The 24,563-nt window shown below is 41.5% G+C and overlaps 1 protein-coding gene across 3 annotated transcripts; it reads left to right on the top strand.

Annotated features, from left to right (window-relative positions):
• Positions 1-667: 667 nt before the first annotated feature.
• On the top strand, positions 668-23,549 carry ST3GAL5 (ST3 beta-galactoside alpha-2,3-sialyltransferase 5). 3 transcript variants are annotated; one of them, XM_074540506.1, is made up of 7 exons: positions 668-881; positions 12,115-12,226; positions 13,923-14,037; positions 15,859-16,202; positions 17,589-17,775; positions 19,619-19,777; positions 20,934-23,549. In XM_074540506.1, exons 1-7 carry the CDS (start codon positions 803-805, stop codon positions 21,198-21,200), a joined length of 1,263 nt encoding a protein of 420 aa, XP_074396607.1. In that variant the 5' UTR covers positions 668-802; the 3' UTR covers positions 21,201-23,549. The 3 variants fall into 3 exon arrangements, with proteins under 3 accessions (XP_074396607.1, XP_074396605.1, XP_074396606.1); XM_074540504.1 differs by having other exon boundaries at positions 683-928; XM_074540505.1 differs by having other exon boundaries at positions 689-881; positions 12,115-12,236.
• The last annotated feature ends 1,014 nt before the right edge of the window (positions 23,550-24,563 follow it).

The following is a 24,563-nucleotide window of genomic DNA, read 5'->3' as shown; positions in this document are numbered from 1 at the left end:
CAGCTTTCCCTCATCCGGTGCCCACGCTTCCTCGCTTCTCGCTCCAGTGGTTTTCCAGCTCTTTATTTGGTGGTTCAACTTGTGACTTCTAAGGCCATGCTCAGATGGGTTTGCAAGGTCGTTTCCCTCCCTTGCGAGTCAAGCAGCCGCTTACACGGGTCTACAACTAAACCAGATTTTTTGGGGGTTTTTTACACATTCTGCGGCACGTCGGGTCACAAAAATGACGATTCCCTAAAACAGCTGCGGAGAGGCCTGAAAAGCCCCAACACACCAAAGCTCCTGGGAGTACACGGCACAATAAAAACAGCTCAAACGCTTGAACTTGAGGGGATCGACCTCGTTTTTCCACAGAGGGCGAGAGAAGGCACCGGCAGCGAAATAAGGGGGCGGACATGAGGAGGGGGCGGACATGAGGACGGGGCAGTGGGCGCAGGTCTCTTGACTGGGGGCTGCGTGTGGGTGTGTGGGAAAACCCCCCAAGCCCACCATTTATTGCGGAGGGGAGAAAGGCGAAGAAAACGCTTATTTTTAACACGGCCACCGCACAGAAGCCGCGGGGCGGGGCGGGGCGGGGGCCGCGGCCCTCCCGCATCCTCTCAGCGCGGGCGGCGCCCCCGCCCCTCGCGGCGCCGCGCTCGGCCCCCATTGGCTGCGCGCCGCCACGTGCCGCCCCCGCCGCGCGCCGGCTCCGCTACCTGCGGCGGGGCCGCGCCGTGCCCGCGCCTCCGAGCGCCGGGGCCGCCGAGCGCCGCCCGCACCGCCCGCGGCACCGCAGCGGGGACCGCGCCGGCCCAGGCCCATGCGGCGGCGCCGGGCCTGCGGGCTCGGGCCGGAGCAGTCGGCAGGATGTGCCCCACCGCCAGCGCCGGAGCTTCCAGGTCTCTCCCTCCCTCCCTTCCAGGCAGGGAGCAGCGGGGATGGGGAGGTGCGGGCTGCGAGTTCTGCAGGAGATGGGGGCGGTGGAAGGCGGGTTTGCCTTGGGCTGGAGGGAGAGGAGGATGTGTTAGCTGCGGCTGGCTTGAGCTGTTCCTCTGGAGTGAAATTTACAGGCTTCTGCTTCTCTGCGGGTTCCGATAGGCGTTTTGTGACGGATTCTGTATTTCATGCTTGGAGTGATGTGAATGCAAACCAGATACGGCTTCTGCTGTTACTGCCAAAGCCTTTCTGTTGGCTTCAGCGCCTCTCACGAAAAAGAGTTTCCTTTTCCCCCCTGCTTTGTGCTGAGATTGTTTTTATATCTATTTTTTCTGTTTCAGTAAGTAAGATCAAGCTGTGAGGCTGCTGGAGGAGGGATGTTTATTTTGCAGCTCTCTTTAGTTAGGCAAATGATTAGGAAATGTTCTTTAAACTACTGAATGTAAACAGCTCTGCGGTGGAAAATGACTGGCCTTGTGTCATTCTGGAGAAAAGGGTAGATAAAGATGTATATTCATTATTTCCCTAAAGAAAACTCATTAAGATAAGTGCTCTTTTATGCTTCTGGAGTGGATGCATCTTTTTAAACTGCAGCTTACAATGGGACTGTGCCGATTCAGTTTAGAGGGGTGTTTTCCATGCAGACTGTGTCATTCCATCTGTTATGCTGCAGTGAGGTTGCTGTCTCCCTTTTGGATCATGCAGCAGGAAACCTTGAGCTATCTCCCAGGCACTCTGCTAGCCAAACTCTGGGAATCTCTTTTAAGAGGTCAAAATGCAGCTGGAGAGTTAGGTCACAAAAGCGTTTTGGTGCATTGTCTGCTTCCGTGGGGATGGTGAGAAATGAGCTCATCCCTCCTCTGGTTTTCTGCAACTTTTTGAGGTTTAGCATCCTTCCTTCCGCAGAGTTCCAGCAGATTGTCTTCCTACATCCTGCTCCTAACTGCCTGTCAGTCATTTGGCCAAAGTGTGGTAGCAGAAACTTCCTTTTTCCGAGGAGAATGAGCTAAAAATGTTCAGTTTTGTTTGCTTTGCATACATCAGATGTGAAGCTTGCCAAGAGTGCTGCAGAATTGGAGCATTTGGTGGGCACGTTGTTTGTTTAGATTAAAAGACCGTGGAAGACTTCAGTAGTTCCTGAGGTATAATAAAGGATAAATATCTGAAAAAGACCCAGGCAATGATTCAAACTTGTCATGGTGTAATTCTCAAATTCCGTGTGAGTCTGAATGGAACTTGCTGTAACAGAACAGGTTAAAGCATCCCCAGCAGGCACCTCCTGTGCTTCAGAACCAACAGGACTTCAGGATTATGGAGGAGTCTTCCTGTCACAAGGAGCTCTCTCTGATAATGCCATTCATAAATTATTAAAGCCTTCCTTAAAATATTTGTAGTCTGTTATTTTCCATTGCTCCTATGGCAAGGCTGATCCTTTGCTGCTCAGGAATCTTTTGCTGTAGTCCCTCTTTGTTTATGTCCACTTTTTCATGTGTGCTAGCATGATGCTTTTGTTTGAAAGGTTTTGTTTTGCTATTTGCATGTTTGGTGTATCTAGGGACAAACTCTCGGTTCTTGTTTTGCAAAGCTGGACAAGCCAAGCTCTCTGTTCCCCTTGGGAGAGGCTCTTCCTTTACCCATCCCATCAGCACTCTGCAGCCTGTAAGGTCCTGAGGCCTTAGGTTCAGAACTTAAGCATTAAAATTGTTCACAGCAGTGTTTTTTACTGTATTGCAATTTTATTTTTTGCCTTTTCTTTATGGTAGGCTTTTGGCATCTCCTCTCTAGCTTCTGTAAGTGTGATTTTACTGTGATGTCTTGGAATGTTAGATGATAGTGTGGTAAAAATGCTGCTGTAATGTTGACGTTGTTTTATAATCATCAGTTTTTTTGGTGCTATTCTGCTACATAAGTCAGATGTAATATGAAATATCTTAAGTCTGCTGTTTCCTTAGCAAAGATTAATGCTATGCCCTGCCTTTTCAGACCATTTCTTTTAGGAAAGATTTTTCCCCTCAAACTTCCCATGTAAGGGGAAAGACCCAATTTGTTTTGGCTTCCTTGCAGGGGCTCAGAAATCTCTTCCACTTGTGCAAGATGAGGTGTCCTGGTGCACTGTGCTTCCTTCCTGGCTCTTGTGGCTCTCCCTGCAGGTGCTGAGGAGAATTCCTCATGTGTGGGTCTGAGGAGGAGGATGAGAAAGGGGAGATGTGCAGGTTTTGGGTAGGACAATGCTGTTAGGCTGCAGCTCATTCACTGTGTGTGTGTCTGTGGGCTCAGCCCGTGCTGGGGGGTGGCTGACATCAGGCTCTGAGCACCCCAGGCAGGCAGGCCACTCTTTCTTGCACCAGGCTAAAAGCTTCCCTTGTAAGAAATAAACTGAAATTTTTAATAGCACACTGTTCACAACAGCAATAATTTAATTTACCCATTTCTTCCTGCTTGGCTGGGACACTGAATTTCTGTGGCTCATTTTGTGAATCAGAAAAATTCCGTATTCAGATGCTGCTTCTGTCTGTCCCAAAGCATCAGCAGCCTGCTGAATGTTGAAGCACATCTTGGTGATGTTTCTTGTGTTTTTGTTTTATGGGTTTTTTTTGCTGTTACTCATTTGAGAGCCCCTGAAGGAGGTTTCAGAGAAAAACCTGCAGAGTTTGACTAGAGGGTGCTAAGATGTGAAATGAAGAGAATATCCCTGTTATGAACATTGAGCTGTCATTTAGAACCTCAGTAAGAGTTCTTTCCCTATAATATTATTTTAGCAGGACTGCTTTGATTATTTTGGACTGCTCAATGTCCAAAAAGCTTCCTGTGAATGGTGCTGGGAGGAAGTGCTGGTTACACTCTGGGTATCTCAGAGTGGAACAGTTAAATTACAGTATAGTTAAGCTGGCAATGGAACTGTATTTGAGCTGAAACAATTTCTTTTGATGTTCTACTGGATGACCCAAGGTTCACAGCAAATTGCAGCCTAACTATGTGTATCCTTCCTAAAGGAAAAGCGTGCTCAAGTAGACACAATTATGCAAGGTTGTTAATGACTTTATGAGTTGCTGGTTGATGTTGCAAAGAGGATGTAGGAGTGACCCATTAAACAATTAGAAGAAAACATGAGTGTCACAAGGCAAGGATAGAAAAATCATCATGGCTTTAGGTCATTAATGTTGTTTTGTGATATTCCTGGCTCCAGAAAAAATAATTTTCACCTGTCATCCTGTTGGTGCCTTTGAGAGTTTCTGTCAACTGCTCTGAAATTCTCCTTGTTTCACTCTTTACCAATATATCCACACAAATAGGGTTCAGTAATAAGTTCTCATTTTCTGAGGAGACAGATCTTGACCAAATGAACTGCAGACCATACAGACAGCATTGTTTCAAGTTTTTATTGTCTGATAAAATGGCCTTTCTGGCTAAAGTTAATTTTTTAAGATGTATGTTGTAGCTGCTTATAACCATTTTATAGGCCAAACTTTTTTCTGCTATCACAGATGTAGTCTTCAATTAACCAAATCAACTGACTCTGTTCATTAAACAGATGTCAAATGCTTTTTTCATTCAGTAGTAACAGGCACTAAGCAGATAACATTCAAGGGGAGTTTCTCAAGTGTCTAAATATTAAAGTGCCAACTTTACTGTGGGATTTATATTGTGGTAGATGAAGAAATAATTGGTAGAAGTCTCTAATTTTTAAATTTAGCTTCCTGTTTTTCCTGTGGTGAGAAGATGTCAGTCCCTCATCTGCCACAGCTCCCTGGATGCTCTCATTATGTCTTGTGATAGGAAGTGGTAGGATGGAGATCAGGAAATGATCTGAAGATAAACATCCAAGAGTGAACATATTGCTGCAAATCACAAGTCTCATGCTTTAGCCTGTTCCTAGTAAGTCTCCCTTGGGTCATTAATATCACTGGAATTTTCCCTCACACTGGTGATTTTAAAGGATTTTCATCATGCACCATTGAACAAAAAATCCTTTAAGAAAGTATTTCAGCATTCATTGTGTCATAAAAGGAGATTTTCCAATCAAACACAGTTCCTTTGGGATAACTTTTCTGTTCTTCTTTCCCCACTTTTCCTGAGTATTTTGTCAATATGGGCAAATGGGGCCATCCAGGTGAAAGCTTTTCACTTCCCTTGTATAGATTTTAAATCCAATTTCAACATGTGGGCAGGTTGTTAGCTTTCCTGATCTCTTAAACCTGTGTTTAAAATTCAGCTGAAAAATTTGGATTCATTTCTGCAGAAGTCATTGACAAGTTAAGGGGTGCACAAGTAACTCTGCTTAGCTTCAGCATTTTTTACTTTCCAGTACCATTTCCCCACCTAATTGTTCTTGGGATGAGGCTTGATCCACTGTTGGTTTAAGAAGATTTGTCTGTCATGTTTTATATAAACTGATAGAGGTTATTTGAAGATTTCTTGTTTATAGTTTATTGTTTCCAATGATGATGGTTGAAAGCATGGGAAGGATCTGAAGGTGTCAAGCTTTGATAGGGAAACCTTGGGGATTTGTGGGCTCCCATGTCACTGTAGGTAAGCTGGTAAGAAATAGTGTGTACTCCTCAGTTATTTTGTTCTTTCCAATATTAGAATTGATGATTAGCAGTTATATTCATTGACAAAAAATCCTGAATCAAATTTCCCTAAATCAAGACAGGTTTGCCAATTAAAGAGAATTGAACAGATTGTGGGATGGATGTAGGAAGGATTGGGAGAGTTTTATACTGATTTTGGAATCAGTTTTGTAATGATGGACTTAAAATAGAACAGAAGATGAAGAATTCTGTATTTTTCATATTTTTAGGTATTATCTGAGAAGCTCTGCTTAGTGACTGGCTTTGAAGCATAAACCAAAAACCTGTCACCTAATTAATCATTCCTTTCATTCCCTTTTTTAATGTCTCAGCCCTTACGTTTTGATTGCTGTGGATTTCAGTCGTGCAGAAGCAAAGAAAATCAATCCTAACTGGGAGTGTCACCAAACTGGTTTTCATGTTTTGTCATAAATTAATAACCTTCTCTTAAAATACTTTATCATTTTTGAAAACCTTAATTAAAATGAATAAATTGTCTATTTGGTCAATAATGAGGATAGATTGAAATATGTAATCTCTTCATGGGCTCAACTCTTGCAAGTAGTCATAGACATTAATGTTGGAGTTGTCAGGTTTTTGCCATTTGTTTTCTCCAAATGTGTCCAAAACTGATGTGTAGTTAAAGTTTTCTTAGTTATTCTCTTCTAATTTCTTGCATACAGTTTTGTGGTATATCTGTGGGATTTTTTTTTGTCTTGTTTAAAAGCCACAGAACAGAAAATTCATACAGAATTCATTACTAAACAATTACCACATCTCAATAAAAAGTGCCTTGCTCAAGTTTTTTGTGTAAAAACACCTTCTCTGCTTTAAAACTTTGTGTTTCTCTTTTGAAAAAAATATTGCTTAAAACCTAGTAGCTTTTGTCTTATCCTTTACTGATTTTGGAAATGTGCTCAAGTAATTTACATGTCTCTGACTGAGGGGAAGAGGCATGAGGTCAGCAAGTGGTTTTTGGGTATTTTTGCATTCATTTTCATTTCTGTTTCAATGCCTGCATCACCCCCACCATTCATGATTTGTAATTCCTTTACATAAGTGTGACTTTTGGCTTTCATTTTCTGAGGGCTTTCCCTGCAAGCTTCTTCATTTTGTTACAAGCATTTCAAAGGCTGCTCTGTGCAGCAGGACCTTGCTGGTGCCTGCCTTGTAAAGCTGGATTTTTCCACTGCTTTTGGGGCTGCTGTGAGAGGGGAAAAGTGGAAGCATCAGCTGTGTGGGGCTGGGGGTTTGGGTTTGATGGGGTGTGGTGAGGATGCAGGTGTGTGCATCCTGCTCCTGTCCCAGTGCCTGCTGAGGGACCTTGGCTTTGGGCAAATCCAGGTGCTGAAATGCATTTTCCAGGGTGTGGCAGTGCTTGTGTACAACTTGATACATGCTGCTTTTTAGCTTTTAGCATTCCCACATGAAAAGACTTCCTGAAGCTTAAATGAGTTGCTTCTGAAATACTCCCAAGTGTGGAAATGTTGTCTACATAAGAACAACAATGAGGCAAAAGTAAATCATGGTGAAAAGAATAACACCACTAAAAGCTTTGGAGTATATTGTATTAATGGACAATTTAGCCTCAGTAGCAGCTTTGCATAGAGATGAACCAAATTTAAATCCCTTGATTCCTCACTAATTGCACCACGATGAGTAACTATAGAAGTGTCAATGCAAAATGTGGTGGTAGCACCACAACCCTGCTGAGCTGTGTTTTGTACACAAATCGAGTCATTTGCATTTATGGCTCTCAGAACAACTGCAGCAGGGCCCCTTTCTGAAAGCATGTAATGGTGTTTGTATGCAACAGCTCTCTGGTCCTCCTGGGATCTCTCTGCAAACTCGGAGACTTTAATTCAGGCACTGTGGGAAAGGTGCACCTGAGGTGCTTGTTACTGCCACCTTGCTCCTTTGGGCTGTCTTGCACCATTCCAGCAAATGAAAGGGCTCGCTGACTTGAGTAAGGGTGCAGGATCCAACCCTAGGTAATTAAAAAACAAAAAGCTGTATGTGTTTTACTTGTGTTGGTCTATATATATTGACTTGTTTGAGAAGGGAATCATCTGTCATGATCATGACTGACGGAAGTCAAACTGAAGTAAACTGTTGCAAAGGAAATGAAAATGACATTATGCCACTTATATAAATAACAAAAAAAAAATTTTGCATACTAAGAGTTGGACTTGGAAAGGATGTGTTGAGGTGATTAATTAAATTCTGTTTCATTGTTTCTTTTTGCACATCCAGGATGAGTGAATCAGGGAACAACTGGAATTTGTTTTGCTCAGAGACAGGAATAATTTTCTGATAGCACTTACTGCAGTCTTGTATTCTTGTTTTACTCCCTTCTGTGTTCATCACCCTCCACCTCTTCAGTTCCTTCTCTTTCAGATCTCTTGCAGCCTGGTACCAAGTTTGACTGATTCTTTTATGCACAATCCATTCTGACCTAGGTTCCTATGGACTGTGATCAAGTTACCTCTTTGTGTTTACCTGAGAAAGAATTAAAACCTGCATTGTTCTCTGGTGAAAATCAGTGAAGCTTGTTTCCTGCTTTTTCATTTTTAAAAAGGTCCCATTTCATGCAGTGTTTGTGGAGATCTGTGGGGCTGACAGAGGCAGTTGCTGCCCTGGTTTGTGCTGTGGTGGTTGTGTCCCTGCTGGGAGCCCTCGGTGTGGGTGAGTGATCCCATCCCTTTCCCAAAGGGCTGAGTGCCTCTTTGTCACAGAGAAAAAATGAGGGCCTTTGTCGGGGCCGAGCCATTTGTCGGTGAGGGGAGACTCAGACACTCAATATGAGTGATAAGCAAATTCCGTTTATTGAAGAGAGCATCAGACACTTATACAGCGAGTAATAAGCTTATGAATATTCTGTAAGCCAAGCAATCTATTGGTTAAACTATACCATGAACTCTTCCTCATTCCTTAGGGGTTCCATCTCTCTTTTCTCTTCTTCATCAGGTTAGTTGTTGGGCAGGATGAAACAAGAAAGCTTTTCATCTGACATTTGTAAATTTTCTTCTGCTCTCCATCTCTAAAGCTCTTCCTTGGTAAGCTTGTGCCTATTTAATAAGATTTCAGTGTTTTCCATTAATTTAAATACGCTGTACTTTGTTTTTCTTTATGACCTGATGTTTATTCACATCAAATAGAAAAAAAATATCTGATCCACTTGACTGCTGTTGTGCTAACAAGTCTCTCGGGCCAAAATTCAGGGTAGCAAAGATTAGAACTTACCTAAAACTGCGCTGATGATTAAAAGATTTCAAATATAAAGGCTTTTCTTAAAACAAATGGAAAACTCACCAGAATTTCTACTGACTGCTGTGTCTACCACATTCTTGATTCATGATTGCTTAGCAAAAAATATTGAGAATATAGAAACTATAAAGGAGATTGAAATGAAAGCAACTTTTGAGATACTTTAGTTGTGACTAGTTGAATGTAATCTCCTCTGGAGGAAACAATTTTCTCTGCAAGCAAGCTTAAGATTCAAAACAAGCCTTGCAGCTTGGCAAATAAGGCCCAAAGAATAAGATTTAGGGTTTAACACGTAAACATAGTATAGTAATGTAGTAATTCTTATAAGTTGTGTAAAAATGCTATAAAATATGCATACTACAGTAAATTAATTATTGAAAATCTGCATATTCAACACTAAAGACGATTTATTGTTATAACAAGAGCTTCTCTCTTTTTTGCTCTTTTTTTTGCTCTCTCTCTTTTTTGCTATTTTTTTTGCTCTCTCTCTTTTTTTTGCTCTCTCTCTTTTTTTTGCTCTCTCTCTTTTTTTTGCTCTCTCTTTTTTTGCTCTCTGAATGATAAAGGTTTGTGGCTCAGCTCTCTGTCTGAACTAGCTGGGCTGTGATTGGCCATTAATTACAAACATCTAATATGGATTAATCAAAGATCTAGTTGTTGCATTCCACAGCAGCAGATAATCAATGTTTACATTTTGTTCTTGAGGCTTCTCAGGAGGAAAAATCCTAAGGAAAGGATTTCACATAAAAGATGGCTGTGACACATGAGAGCTGCTGAGTGGCAGGAAGGGTGTGTGTTGTGAAGGTGACAGCCCCAGTCCTGCTGGGCTGGCACTGAACATTCAGGGTAGAGCAGTTCAGGCTGGTGATCCATAACTGACTCTGGGATATGGTCCTTGTAACACATTTTTTTACATCTGTACCCATGTGAACTTGAGCGATTTGCTGCTGTTATCTCAGAGCAGACTGATGTGGATGACTGGGGTGGTGCTGTCAACACCCAGTTTTGCACCCCAGTGCTGGTTTTATTCAGCAGTATAGATTCAGACAGTAAAGATGAGGTGTTGCTCTGAGAAAATGAGGAGCTATTAAGGCTTCATAGGTTCCCTGTGACCTGCTCTTTGGTCCTGTGTCCTGACAGGCTGTGTGGTAGATGAGAGCTGGATTTGATTTCCAGCTTACCTGCTAGAATTCTGGGGGATGTAACTTACCCCTTAAGTTTCAGGTTACCCCTTTTCAAGATAACCATGTTGGTACTGACTTCAGATTTTATTCCAGATCTCAAAGGGGCTGGAACAAAGGCCAGCAAATAGGTGTGACAGCTCAGAGTCTATGCAATTAGTAAATTGTCAGGTGGGGAATTTGAGGTTCTTAGTGATGCCATAATAACCAAGTTACTTGTGTTTGAGGTAAGAGATCACGTTTCCTGCTGGCAAAAACCATTAGGGTTTTCCTGTGTTGCTGTGTTTGTGGGTTGTAATAGTTTGCATGTGACCTTGAAAGCATGACTGGACTGCTGCCTGCTCTTCAAAGAACTTCAGATGCTGTTGTTGATCTTTATCTGTCTGTGTCCCACCCTCTCACAGGGTTTTTTGGCATTTGACCTTCTGCTGTGATTATCAGTAATAATTTCTCTCCGTGCAGAGGCTGACTTGGAATCATCTTCTGAATTAGAAACCCTTGACATTTCAGTGGTCTGGATTTGATATCTGGAGGGGGTACTTCTGTCTCCTCAGCTCCTTCATCCTGGTGTAAGAACATCAGTTGTTTGTCCAATCAAGCAGTTTTCAAGTGGCTGTACAGCCTGGTTCAAATGGGTCATGTCACCATAAGCAGTGAAAAGAGGTGGAAAGGAGAACAAGGGAAGATCATCCCTAGAGAAAAGCCTTCCCTTAGTCTTGCTCTTTTTTAGGAGTTCTTGTGACAGAGCTGTTGGCAGGAGAACAGAACAGGTTGCTGTAGTGTGTTCTTAAGTTTGTTAGTTTGCTCCCCCCATTTTCTGTATTACTTCCTGCTGCTACCCTGAATACGTACTAATCCGTAGTTTGATCAAAAGACTAATAACTAAAGCCACCTCAACGACTGTCAATCATGCCGCACTTCCTCTAGAAAAACATTTCGAGCTAAAAAACCTCTCCTCAGAAACCAGAAGAAATTCAGATGAAGAAAAATCCACAAAACTGCCTCAAAAACATAAGTGAGCTAGCGAACTCCAGCTCGAAAAAAGCAAAAATTAACAAGACAAGCCGCAGACACCTTCCTTTTGAGTTGCATAAACTGTCTAAAATTTTAATTTTATTTGATAAGAAACAGAGAACAGGTGAGCACCTTTGCAGTGGGGAGCAGAGAGGGTCAGGTCCTGAGATCAAAGGAAGGAGCAGGGCTGAAATCCTCCCCTCTGGAGGAGCAGGCTGCCCCTTCCCATGGTTCCATGGCTGGCTGATCAAAGGGAGTGCTGCTTTGGGTGGGGAGGGCAGGAAAAACCCTTGGCTGTTCCTTCTCCCTGGGAAACCCAGCAGGCTCATACAGGTGGGCTCTTCATGGGATTCCACCCTCACATCTTTGGTTACTGGCAGCAGCCTGGGAGAAGATGATGTGCCACCATGTATTTTTCTTCCCAAAATGAATATTGGAGCGTGCTGATAGAAATTGTGGGAGCAGCAAGATTGCTTCTTATCAGCTAAGGATCAGTGCCCTGCCCTCGCTGCCTCTGTGAGGGAGCCCTGTGCTGTCCTGCTGGGCTGTCCATGCTCTGTGCAGGGAGCTGGGCTGGGCTTCCCTGGTGCTGGCAGCCTCCTGGTCCTGCAGTGTGCCTGCAAGAAATCCCCTCCTCACCCTCTCTGGTGCCTGCTGCTGGAGTTGCTGGCCATGTTGTTGGGGCTGCTGAAGAGGTCAGTGGTAGATTCAGAGCAGTGATGATGAGATGTTTGTTTGGCTTTGGGGAAGCTGGGGAGATGATTTGAAACATGGGCTGCTCTTTTGAGGATGGCTTGTATGGGTTTTGTATGCTGAGAGCATCCTTGAAGCCTAGTGGGGGGCACAGCACAGGGATTTGATTTTGAGTCAGGGATCCTGAATACCCTGAGCATATTGTTTAGAGTGTTTGATGGTAACTGATGTAATTGGCAGTTGTGAAACATGCAAAGACCTGGCAACAGTTTTAGAATCATGTTTTGGTGATGCAGCTGAAATGAGCAAGTTCTTGATCACAAGGAGCTCAGAAGCAATTCAGTATTCCTGGCACCATAACTAAGAATCACAGTCTTCTCTGGGAAACAAAGTTGTCACTCCATGGGTGTCCTGTGAACTTTTCTTCAATTCAGCAAAAGTTATGATGACTTTTTCTTTCTTTTTTACAGCAATGCTGAGTGACAGTAACTCTGGGAAGCTGAGAAGTGATCATTCACCTCCTGTGCAATGGTGTAAGGGGGCTGCACATGAAGATGAGAAGACCAAGCTGGTTTCTAAAAGGTACTCGCAAGTAAGTGTCATTGTCACAGCTGCACAGAGGACAGTTGTTCTGCCCCCAGCCTGGGCAATTGCAAAATGGGTGCAGAAATCAAGGCATGGGATTACCACAGGCTGTGAATGGAGGGTTGAGCACACAGCTTTCCTGAAAACACTTTGTGGAGCCCAGGATAACTCGTTGTAGTACCTGTCTTCCCAAGGCAAAGTGACGTCCTAGTACTTCACTCACGAGTATTTCCAATCTTTTTTGTATGCAGATAAATAACAATGCTGAGACTTCTGTCCAGCCTGGTAACTGAGGGAATGGAAGGCCAGAGGATGTTGAGTGGGTATCCCTGGGAGGTGTTCTCATGTAGTTCTTTTGTTATGAAGGCTTCTGGAATGCTACATCAAAAACCTTACTCCTTTGCTTATAGCTTGACATCAAATTAAGGAGTGTGTGCACACATAGATCCAGAACCATATTTTATACCTAAAATGTTCACTACTGTGATGCCATTTGAATTTTTAGGTCTTAAAGCTAAAAAACCCAGAGACAAACTGTTACATACACAGGTGAATGTAACGTGAATGATGCAACCCCAGCTGGGTCTGGGGATATTTGATAAACTTGTGGAGGAAAAGCAGCCTCATTTGTCAGCTGTGAATCTCCTGCTCTCTGCCTGTTGGCTGATCTCCAGGGGCTGCTGCCTAACATGCTAATGAAGCTCTTAGATCACCTATCAGTGGAAAATGTAATTTAGTTAAGTGAGATATGAGAACAGTCCTGCTTTTCCAGTGGTCACCTTGTTTGCAGCCTGTACTGTACACTGGGTGCTGGAATTGCATCTGTTAGTGCATATAGTGAAAGCTTTTAAAAAAATATTGGAAATTTGTATTAACTTTATCTGAAAGAGTTTCAAGAAGCATTGGGCACTTAATAACTTGTACAGCTTTAAAAGACATTTAAACAAATGTCCAGTCCTTAGGAAACAATAGGAAATGGAAATCAATAAAAAAGCTCAAACTACACACTTGAGTAAGAACCACAGCTTTAACCAAATAATGATGTAAATATTCTACAGATGGGTTTAAACATGAAATGAGCTAAGTGACTTTTTGGATATCAGCAGTGGCATTCTTTAGGAATGAGAAATTAGATTAAAAATATGAACAGTCTGTGGTCTTCAATTTTAAAGTTGGTTGGACTTTTTCTGCTGCATGTTTTGGGGCTGTGAGTAACTAAGGCTTTTCAGCCTGAGCACCTGAGTTCTGCATTCTGGCCTGCCACTGACTTGAAAGTTTTGTTTCAGTGGTGGCCATTGGCCCAAAATCATCCAATTTGAAGTTCCAGCCTTTTTCTCAGCTTGCATGGAAATATGTTTTCTAAGATAGGACCCCTAAAGAAAAACAAGTCACTGTTGGTTTCTTTATGTGAGGAGAATTGTTTGACTCATCAGAGATGCATTTAAAATATGAGGCAGGCATTTTCCTTATCTAGGCATCTATATGTGTCCATACTTTTGTGCAGATAACTTTGAAGAGTTATACAAGACTTGAAGTAAACAGAGCAAAGGGGTTTTTAAAATTAAAATGCAAGTACTCACATAAAGTTCAACTGTCTTAAATTTGCTTAAAAATATTGATTTAATAGTTGATTGAACATCAGAAAAAATGTTTTTTGTTTTTCTCTCCTACCTCCCACTGGCCTGCTTTTTAGAATTCTTGCACTGTTTGTGGTTGGAGGGTGCTTCCTTTATATTCTCAAATTGCATCTTGACCCTGAGGAATGTGACAGAACAAAAATGCCATATGTGGACCTTGATCGTGTAAAGGTTGGTATTTTTTGGCCTTTTTTTTTCCATTTCACTTAAAAAATGTTATTAATTGACAATACAAGACTTACAGGGCTCCACAACAAAGAACTAAAATGCTGGAATTATGTGTTGAGCAGAAGGATATTTTGCTTCAACTCATGCTGTAAACATTGGTTTTTGTTCTTGTAAAATGACAGCAGAAGCACGTAGAGGAACTGAGTTTTTGGGGGTAAAATTAGAGAAGTGTGACTTTAAAATTTGGACATGTCATCATCCCATTTTGTCGGTGCAGATGACACTGGGGATCAGAACATTGATGCAAATGAAAAGTCACATATTAAAACCACCCCAAAGTAATATATTAAACCAAAGGGCTTTTTATTTTTTTACCTAAGCCAGTTTCCCAGTCTGCTTTGCCTTGTAGTTGCTCAGATGTTTTTGGAATCACAGGGCAAATGTCCAAGAGGGTACAGCAATTATTTCATTTATTCATTCGAGGTAGCAGCTACTTTCTTTAGCTTTTAAAGAGGTGTGACAGACACCATTGAAGCCTTTGCTACTTATCCTATTTGCACTTTACAACAGAACTTACCTGCCCTAGGGCTGTTACATTTCTGTCTTTGAATGTCTCAATGCTAACAGGCAATTCCAGCAGAAACCCTGGGTTAATACAGCCTAATCTTAGCATTTCTGCACCTGCATCCTCCCCCACTTGCCATCATCCCCAGTGCTTATCTTTCCCCTTCTGAACCTCTTTGCCTTCCCTTTTTTCTTATTTGACTTATTTACTTTTTCAATAAAATTTCTGATTCTGAAGAACAAGCACATTAAACCAAGCAAACCTGAAGGCTTCATGGACTGTATTTATTGCCATCTCAGAAAGTACATTGGGAAGTTGTTCAGTCATGCTTTGCCCAGAGTGGTGTTCATGCAGAAACCTTCATAATGGTGGTAGGGGAAGTTCTGTAGGTTAATCTGGGTTAGAAAAAACCCCAAAAAACCAGGAGCAGAACTTCCCTGCCTGCTCCTTCAGATACACACTATTGTTCCTTAACAGTAGAGGAGGACTAAATTAGCAGTACATTTGAATCTTGTATCTTTGATTCCTGTGTTTGCTCATGTTTTTTTTTTTTTTAATTACACTGGAGGAACCTTTGCTTTTCTCTTTTTTCATCAGACACCAGCTTGCCACTACAGATTCCTAAAAATATGCACTAATAATATTTTGTTTTTAATATGAGATGGATCAATGTGTAGTTCTGTCACTTTAATCTTTTTTTGCAATATGGAACTGTAGTCTCTTGGTGACCAGTCTTTGAGAGAAGGCCCATAACACCCTCACCTAGCATTCCTTTTAGCTGTTAGCACTTTAGCAATATTTATGGGAGAAGTGTTGCTTCATTCTGATGAGTAACAAGTCCAGCTGCTGTTGCACAGAACTTTTACCCAGTGGATGTGTCTCTGGTGGAATCTCAGAGCAGAGTGGAATTCCCCTTGCTGCTAAATTAGACAGCTAGAAATATGTCTAGGTTTTTTTATTTGGTGTTGCAAATGGTGGTACAAACAGCTCATTCTCACTTAGCACTTCTACTACCTAATATATTCTTCAGAAAACCTCACATCTGGATTTAAGTGATGGAGTGGAGAGGAATTCCTCTGCAGGTTTTCACCATGCACTGGCTCATATCTACATCTGAGTAAATGCTTCAAATCTGTTGTACTTCCACACTGAACTTTGTGTTTGCTAAACTGCTGGTGGTTAGCTGGTGGCCCACAGTTTGATGACTTTGTGCCTGCCTGCAGCTGGCTTTTGGCTGAATTCTGTGTGTTTTGTTTCAGAGGGCACAGCAGTTTGCCAGCGCTGTGCTGCAGGAGCAGTGCCGACCCTCTTATGCCAGGAAAGAGATGAAGAAGTTGTTTGCAGAGAAATACAGCATGGACATATCTCCCTTTGCAAGGAAAAATATGAATGAAGATGAAGCTTTATTTAAATATGAACCTCCATTTGGATTTCACAAGTTCTCTGATAAACTTCAAGGTCTCCTGGAGCTCTTACCTGAGCATGATTTACCAGAAGATTTGAAGTCAAAGCACTGCAAGCGCTGTGTTGTTGTTGGCAGTGGTGGAATTCTCCATGGATCAGAGCTGGGTCACTTATTGAATCAGTTTGATATTGTTATCAGGTATGTCTTTTCCATTTAAGCACTCCAACTACTTCTTCATTACTTTATGAGCCAGCATTGTCTTTTAAGGGGAAAATATCTCCAACACTGATGCAACTTATAACACTGTTTCTGAAAGTGCTTTTGAGAAATTTGCTTAGGACTTGGTGGAATTTGAAGCCTCAGGAGCAAAATAAAATGTCATGTTTACAGGAAAGGAATTCAGTGTAATTATTTGTGGACTTCAGGTACAAAAATCACATGGGCAGAAACTAGACAGAAACTAGTGACAAGTAGACAGTACTGGGTTTATCCCTTCACATTTGAAAGCTTTCAAATCTTAAACTTCAGGACTTAAGGACTCACCTCTGCTTTTTTCCCCATGGTAGTTTGGGTACTTATTTGAAAGATTTTTTTATGACAGCTCTTTCAAACACTATACACATTAATTGGTGTTTCAGTACACAGTTTGCTTACACACTTTATAGCACACTTATCTTCCCTTATCTTTATGAGGTCAGTGACTGTTTTCTTTGATTGCCGCAATCTCTGATATCTGAATTACATGCTCTGTATTTGTGCCTTCTGAACGTTACAATTTGAACCACCTTGTTCTGAATCATGTAAAGTCACAAATAAAATTAATACCAGCATTTCCTCAACTTGTTTTGTAAACTGAGGCTTGCTCATCTTAGTAAGGAAATATTCATTGAATCAATAGCCCTTATTCAAAGGTAAACAAACCTTATTAGCCTGTGGAAGGGCAGAGAACTTGCATTAGGTGTCCTCTGAAATTAGGGATGGCAGGATGAAGGTGATTTTCCTGTTGATGCAGAAAAGTCTGCAGGACTTGAGCTGTTCTGCAGAACTCACGGAGAGTGATGATTCCATTCTTGTCAGCTGTGTGCCAGCATTTAAATTTTTTGGTGAAGTGGAAATGATATAAACCCACAGGATGCATTGCATTGGAGGGATAATTTGAATGATTTTTTGTGTGGAATACTTGTGAGTGTGTGTGTATGTATAAATATATATGTGTGAAAAGTTATCACACAGGCAACTGTGTGTGTTTTCTTCCTCTTCCACTTTTAAGCCTCTTTGAGTTGACACAAAGCAAGAGATAGGAAGTTCTGCAATGCTGCCTTAAGTCACTTTACTCCTCAAGCTTTTCTTTCCCAAGTTCTGCATTTGTGCCATTTAATCTAGAAATAGAATTGGCTTCTTCCCAAAGATAAATGGGCTGCAAGAATGCATGAGGCAAGAACATGAGGGCTGTGAGAAAACACCATAGTCTGTTCTGTTAAAAATCTGTGGGCCAAATAACAAATATTTGCTTAGTGTTTGATACTCTAATGAGATTGTAACCTGTTTATTTAATACCCTGCATGGTGGGTTTGTTTTCCCCAGGTTAAATGATGCACCAGTTCAAGGCTACACGGATCACGTTGGTAACAAAACAACCATACGGATGACGTACCCCGAAGGAGCCCCCCTTTCTGAGCATGAGTATCCTCCTGCAAGCTTGTTTGTGGCTGTCCTCTTTAAAGGAGTTGATTTCAGCTGGCTTCAAGCCATGGTAAAAAATGAAACCTTGGTATGTAATGTGACAGTCTCACGTACCTGTATTTCTGTTTTTGTTTTCTAAAGCTTAAAGAAGCTGATTGATCTGTTACTTCCTGGCTTATCGTGCTGAGGATCTTTTGTATAACCTTGTGGGTTTTTTTAGCTCTGTCTCCTGGTTACAGTTGGACCAGCATTTGTGTTGAAGCCCCATGCTGACAGTAACACTTTTTTTTTTGTTGTGGAGATATTGGTGGTTTGCACCAGGCTACGTGACAGACTGAGCATTTGCTGAAGTGGAATTCATTTCACATTTGGTTTAAGTGACTTGACCAAGTCTGCAGAGCCCAGAATAGAAATGAGATTTCTGAATGCTAGTCCATTTTTTTAGCTGCTAAAGTCTGTACTGCTGCAATGGGCATACATGGAATTAATGTGTGATTGAACATTTGTTATGAGGTTCCTTATTTTTTACTAAACATTTATAGAAGTGCTGAGATTTTTAAGGAACTGATGGAAAGGGTTGATGTTTCCAAATTATTGTGAACTGGTGGCTTCCACCTCTTTTAATCTGCAGGCAGATAATTTCAACAAGTAAAAATTACTGAGAGAGATTTAGAAGGCAGCCTGTCAAGTCATTTAACAGTTTGATCTCTGCTAGTTTAGGTACTCCAAATTCCTTTCTCAATTCTGTGATTTTTACAATATGAGAAGGTGTGTTTAATCTTGACCATGGCTGTCTACTGCTACATTGGAGAGTCAGGAAGATGCTTAAGGAACTGGAGCATCTCTCCCATGAGGAAAGACTGATAGAGCAGGGAGAAGAAAAGGCTTGGAGGGGATCTTATTAATGTCCATAAATAAATATCTGAGGGGAGGGTGCAGAGGGGATGGAGCCAGGCTCTTTTTGGTGGTGCCCATTGATAAGACAAGAGGGAATTTGTCAGGTTGAATATCCATGGGCTTCTTTCTTAAAATCATCTAGACATGATCTTGAGCATCTGGCTTGAGGTGTCTGCTGGGGCCAGGGGAGTTGGGCCCTGTGATCTCCAGAGGCTCTGTCTGACTGCATGGCTCTGTGATTCTGTGAGCTGCAGCCCCACTTCCTTCAAATGCTCAGCTGCCAGTTGGCTCAGCTCTCTGTGCAGGCACTGGCACTGAAGTGAACTGATCCAGAGCATGGTTGGGAGAACAGGAGCACTGCAACCTGTATTTGATCAGTTCAAGCTGTTGTTCCTTAAAGCATATTTTAAAAAAATACAAGTCTATGTTGGAGCTGGATCAGTTTAATTTTTTAATTAAATTAATTTGCTTAATGTTGCCCATTTCATGGAAAGACTTGCAGAATTAGTGTGATGTGGTATTTCTTCTTCCATTAGCAGGCAGCTGACTGACTGCAGTGGCTTGAGATCAGTCTGGGTTTCTGAGTCTGTGTAAACCCTCTTCTGAAGGGTTGCATTTATCACTAGGTGGATGCTGTCAAACAACAGCCCTTCACTTCAGAGCCTGAGCACAATTGGTTTCAATCTGTGCTTGCTTCAGAATGCCTGGTTAATGTTTGTGGGAAGCTGTGCTGGGACAGGCTGCAGTATTTAAAGAAATGAAGAACCCATGGGTGCTGGTGAATATGCTGACTGATAAACACAAGTGCAGTCAGATATTCAGAATAAACAACTATTCCCTTTGCTGTCCTCTCTGCAATTCCTGTTGCTTTCAAGGTTTTTCCTCTTTTGGGTCACTCATTTGATCTGTACAATGATATTTCCAGACCACCTTAGCTGTAAACTGCTAATTTTTCAGGTTACTGGTGAATTCTGTAACTTCTATGCTGTGTTTGTTTCAGTTTCCCTCTGAACTAGATTTTTTATTTCTCTTAGCCTCTGTGGATGCGGCTCTTCTTTTGGAGGGAGGTTGCTGAGAAAATTCCTTTCACCTCAAAGCAGTTTAGGATTCTGAATCCAGTCATTATCAAAGAGACAGCTTTGGACATTTTGCAGTTCCCTGAGCCTCGATCAAAGTTCTGGGGTTGGGATAAGGTAAGAAGTTTCCTTTGAACAAAAAGAGGCAGTAAAATGCCAAGTAAATAAGAAACTGAAAAAAGTTTTGGGCTTTTTACTTTCTCTGTGCAGTTTCTATGCAGAGCTGGTTTCAGGTAATAAGGAAATTATTGTGCTTTCAAAAGACTCTTGTATTTTCTTGTGCAAAATCAAGGTCAGATTTCAGCTCACCTTTTTAGATGAGATATTTTGCCTGTGTACTGACACGAAATGGCATTCAGGTGCAGTGAGACATGAACTCATTCCAGTATTTAAAAACATGCATTTGATGTATGTTAAGGCTGTTGAAAGCAGCCCTGTTGAGCTAAAGCAGCCGCCAGCTGTAGCCAGATGTTTCCAGCTGCAGGGAGAGCAGAGGGAGCCTGGACCCAGGGCAGTGTGGAGCAGCCTCCAGCTGCTGGGGTGCTGTGTGTGCCACAGAATGCTCAGCAGCAGCTGATGGGCATTTCCCCCTCCATGTCCTTGCTCCAGCAGTGGCACAGAGTGATGAATTGCCTGGTTTAATTATACACTGCATTTCTGGTACTTTAATTGCACGTTTGAGGAATTGAATGTCACTAGTTCTCTTGAACTACAAAAACACTAACCACCATCTCTTTACCAAAATGTGAAAGCACTTAAGATTATTGCACAAATATTTGAAGGATCTTCTCATGTTTCTTTATCATAATAACATATACCAAGCTGAGTATCTTAATGGTGTTGTAGTATATTTGTCTCTTTCACAGGTTGTTCAGTGAAAAGAATTTGTGAAGAATACTGTTAGAGAGCCTGTTGTTGCTCAAGACTTAGGTAATTGTACATTAAGAAATGTCAAGTTTAGCTCTCTGTTAGGGGTTGTTTGACTGTTTGAAGTGAAGGATCACTTGCAGTTTAACTACACAGTGATAGGGCATCTTGCCTTCACAGCAAAAAAAAATAATGTTGAAAGATACTTAAATTGTATTGGTATTTTGCCCTGGAGTTTTTAGTATTACTTGATCATTGAATTGATTTTTAATTGTAGTTATAATTGATCTCAGTTTTAAATGAGGAGAGGGAATAGAGAAAGTCATTAAGTTGTGTAAAGTGTTAATAAACCTGGTAAAGGACAACATGTTTGAACTGAGCAAATGTCACTTTTCTCCCTTTTTAGAATGTACCTACAATTGGGGTCACAGCAGTTGTTCTGGCCACACATCTGTGTGATGAAGTGAGCCTGGCAGGATTTGGATATGACCTGGACCAGCCCAGCACACCTTTGCACTATTACAACAGCCTCTGCATGGCTGCCATGAAGGAACAAACCATGCACAATGTGACGAGTGAAACAAAATTCCTGCGAAAACTGATCAAAGAACAAGTTGTCAGAGACCTCACTGGGGGGATACACTGTCAGTTCTGCAGCAAAGACAGCTCGTGACCAACCTGCAGCATGGACAGGATTTGTTCCACTTCCAGAGGTTCAGCTGGATCAACCCTTTCCCTCTCTTTAGTTCTTTCAAGTGTGCATGAAATGGACATGGGATCCCTGCTGCCTTTTTTCATGTCCCATTCAAGCTGTCAGGTTCTAAATTCATTTCCCTGTGAGACTTTACTTTGCACATTTCTGTGAATAGCTGTGTAAATATCTCACCAATTCAACTTGGAGTTGAAAGACATCCATTTAAAGTATTTAATGTTGTAAGTTGTCTGAATAAAATCAGGTTTTTGTTTTCAAATGTATATGGAACACACATGGCTGGCCTGAATTGTCGAACAGAATGTGCAAGATTTTCTCCTGATCTGCTGTCTTTGTTGATCCAGTTCCTGGTACACTGACTCCTTTTCATGCATGCCATGAAAAGAAAGGCATATGTTTCTCAAGTCTTGCATGTCCTGAACTTGAGCATTGCATTTACTCCTCAAATATTTATATTCTTTTGCTCATACATTTTTTGGGGGGTGAAGGACAAATGTAGGAGTGAAGGAATTGTTGTGGCAACAACTGAGTAGTAAGTGCTTTGATATTGATACATGATTGATATTAAAACCATTGATATATGAATGTTTTGGGTTAGAATCCTGCTTTGTGAAGCACATTAAGGCACTCTAGAAGAGGATTTAGCCAGGAGGAGGCTTTTACCCAATCCAGGTCATTTCTCATTTCCATTCCTGAAGACCTGCATGTTTCTAACTGGATGATTTCCAGTAGAGTTCAGTTACCCTAATTAAAGAACTGGCACTAATACAAAATCTGCCACTTTTAAAAAATTTATATTTTGAGTGATTGAGAACTGCTGGTTCTATAAAACACACGTTTGTATCAATCATTTAGCAAAAATCTGTGACTAGGTTACAATTTCCACTGCTTGATTTTATGATCCTTAAGTAATTAATTATAGCTATTGTCACCTTAATAGTTTGCAGTACTGATAACCCTTGTGAAGTCCAGTTTTGTCTGTTTAATTGGAGAGGTAGAGTTGGTTTTCCCCAAGTCAGTAATTGGGTGAGTGTATAAGTTTAGAAGAAAATCACTTTAAGAAAGTAGCATAATCTAGTAACAAGGTAGATAACTGCTGAAAACAACAAATTTAAAAAACAAAAAGAGAAAGGAAAGCTATAGATGTGTGTTCTTGGGGGTGGAAATCAGTGCACTGCAAAGGCACTGGGCTGTGCAGATGTGTAATTCAGTTTTTATGTTTATATTTTTGTTATGAGTAGAGTATCAGGTGTGACTGTTTGCACTGAGGAGTTGTGTTACTCAATCTACACTATGAGCAAAAAGCTTCCTTTGGCAGTGGAAGCTTGTCAGCAATTCAATCAAGGGTTGGCCTAGGAGCATTGTTCTTATCATGGACTCTTCACCTGGTGAATGTTCCCACTTTTCTTTGTTATGGGCATAGAGATGAATGAAGCTGGAGTTGCACATATTAAAAATACTCATGTGGAAATGCAAGATTAGGGTGGTTGTGTTTTGGGTTTTTATTCTGTGGAGAGCAGATGTAATGAATGATGATGTTGGCAGGCAGGAGCAGCAGACTGATGCTCAGTGTTGTACTGAGAGGCAATGAAAGGACATCAGATCATGAACCACAGCTGAATAAAGTGTGGACCTCATCTTTCCTAAGTCCCACATGTCTACAGGTCCTTTAAAGTCAATTGTGGAGGCTGAACAAATTTGAAAATCAGGAATTCTTGTTTCTGGCACTATGTTTATAGCAATAATATTAATCTAGCCTTCTCTTCCGTGAAAAGCGTTAATTTTTGTATTAGCAATAAATTTCTAGTCTGTTTTTTCTTTTTTGTAAGTATATTATATTATTTAATTTAAAAATATTTCATGTGTGAAGAGTTTTATACAGATAGTCCTTTAGTTAATATATTAAAATGTGGAAACTATTTTCTCCTGGTATTTAAACTGGAAGCAGAATACATTAATTTCATTTAGTATTAATGAAATTTTAGAAGATTTCAGAATGTGTGCATTGGGAGGATGTCTTGAATGCACCAGAAGTCTGTATATCTGAGCACATGGTCCCTCACCACTTCATTTTGTTCAGTGACTTAAAAATAATCAGTTGATTAATGTAAATGCCGATAGCTTTTTGGAGATGCTGTATTTACTGTAAAATTTGCAAATTGTGTGGATGTAGGATTAGATTTCCTACCTGTTTTATGGCTTGTGATAAAACCTTGTTCTCCATGGTAGTCTGTGCAGACTTGACACTCCATGAAATGGCAGCAAAAAGCAATAAACTGATGAAACCACTTTCTATTTATGTATTTGTCACTCTGTTTGCCATTTGTTCTCCCTCCTCTTTTAAGGAAATTTCATGTCTTGCTGATCCAGTTGAAAGTCTTGATGCAATCCCACATACCCCAAAACAGGGGAGATGGTAGCTGGGAACTTTTTCTCTGTTTGTTTATGCCTTTTTAATGCCTGTCAGTGGAATTATCTGTCTGGTGCTTGGAAAAGAGAAACCCTCTCAACACTGACCAAATTGTGGGCTTGCAAGATTTTGAAGTTAATGTGGATGAGAATATTTTGGACTGGGTTATAGCATTGGCCTTAAAATCAGGAGTGTGTTTCCTACAATGGTGTGAACACTGCAGCTTCTGCTCTGTGCCTCAGCCTTGCTGGAAGTGAGATGAGAACAAAGCTCTGTGTGTTCTGTTGCTGTTTCACAGATTCTTGCTTTGCAAAGAATCTGCATCCTTTGTAAATCGGCCTTAGTAGTGTTTGGTTAAAAAGTCGCAAAGATTTTGGGAGCTGTGATAAAGCCACATGTTCTGCATTGAAATCCTCTTTGTAGGAGCCATCACAGCCAGGGCTATGCCTTATCTATTCTGGTGCTGAATGGTTTCATGGTTCTTGTGCAGGAAGTTGCACAAGGAGGCAAAAAGGGGAAGTGCCAAAAAGGGTGACTGCAATCTGTGCTGGGTTGGCATCAAAACTGGGTGCTAAACTCATGGGGACTGTTGAGATGCTGATAAGGAGCTGAAGAGAGCTCATCCTCTCTGCATGGATGTGTGTGGGTAGCTCCAGCTCTTGTGCTGATGTGGAATTCCTGCAGGAAATGGGAGGGCACCGGGGAGGCAGCTGTGTAGCATGAGTGTGATCTGTTACCTGAGCAAGGGAGGATGAAGGGAGAGCATCTCTGTTAAGGACAGCTCAGATGGGATGCTGATGCTGTGCTTTCCTTCCTCCAGCCTGCCAGCAGCAGGTTTTGTACAAATGTTTGATTTTAGCAGCTTAGGAAAAGGTTCTGCCCCAGAGGGTGGCTGGGCCCTGCCCAGGCTCCCC

The sequence above is a fragment of the Zonotrichia albicollis genome, chromosome 5 (assembly GCF_047830755.1).
Source record: "Zonotrichia albicollis isolate bZonAlb1 chromosome 5, bZonAlb1.hap1, whole genome shotgun sequence".
Taxonomy (NCBI): domain Eukaryota; kingdom Metazoa; phylum Chordata; class Aves; order Passeriformes; family Passerellidae; genus Zonotrichia; species Zonotrichia albicollis.
Note: the sequence above shows the minus strand (reverse complement) of the source record. Positions and strands in the feature narration are given on the sequence as shown.

Bases quoted from the DNA above. Each gene is read 5' to 3' on its own strand.
- ST3GAL5 (XM_074540506.1), top strand. From the start codon at position 803: ATGCGGCGGCGCCGGGCCTGCGGGCTCGGGCCGGAGCAGTCGGCAGGA. The intron at 12,227-13,922 runs GTACTCGCAAGT...CCTGCTTTTTAG, and splicing joins ACCAAGCTGGTTTCTAAAAG to AATTCTTGCACTGTTTGTGG. The intron at 19,778-20,933 runs GTAAGAAGTTTC...CTCCCTTTTTAG, and splicing joins AGTTCTGGGGTTGGGATAAG to AATGTACCTACAATTGGGGT.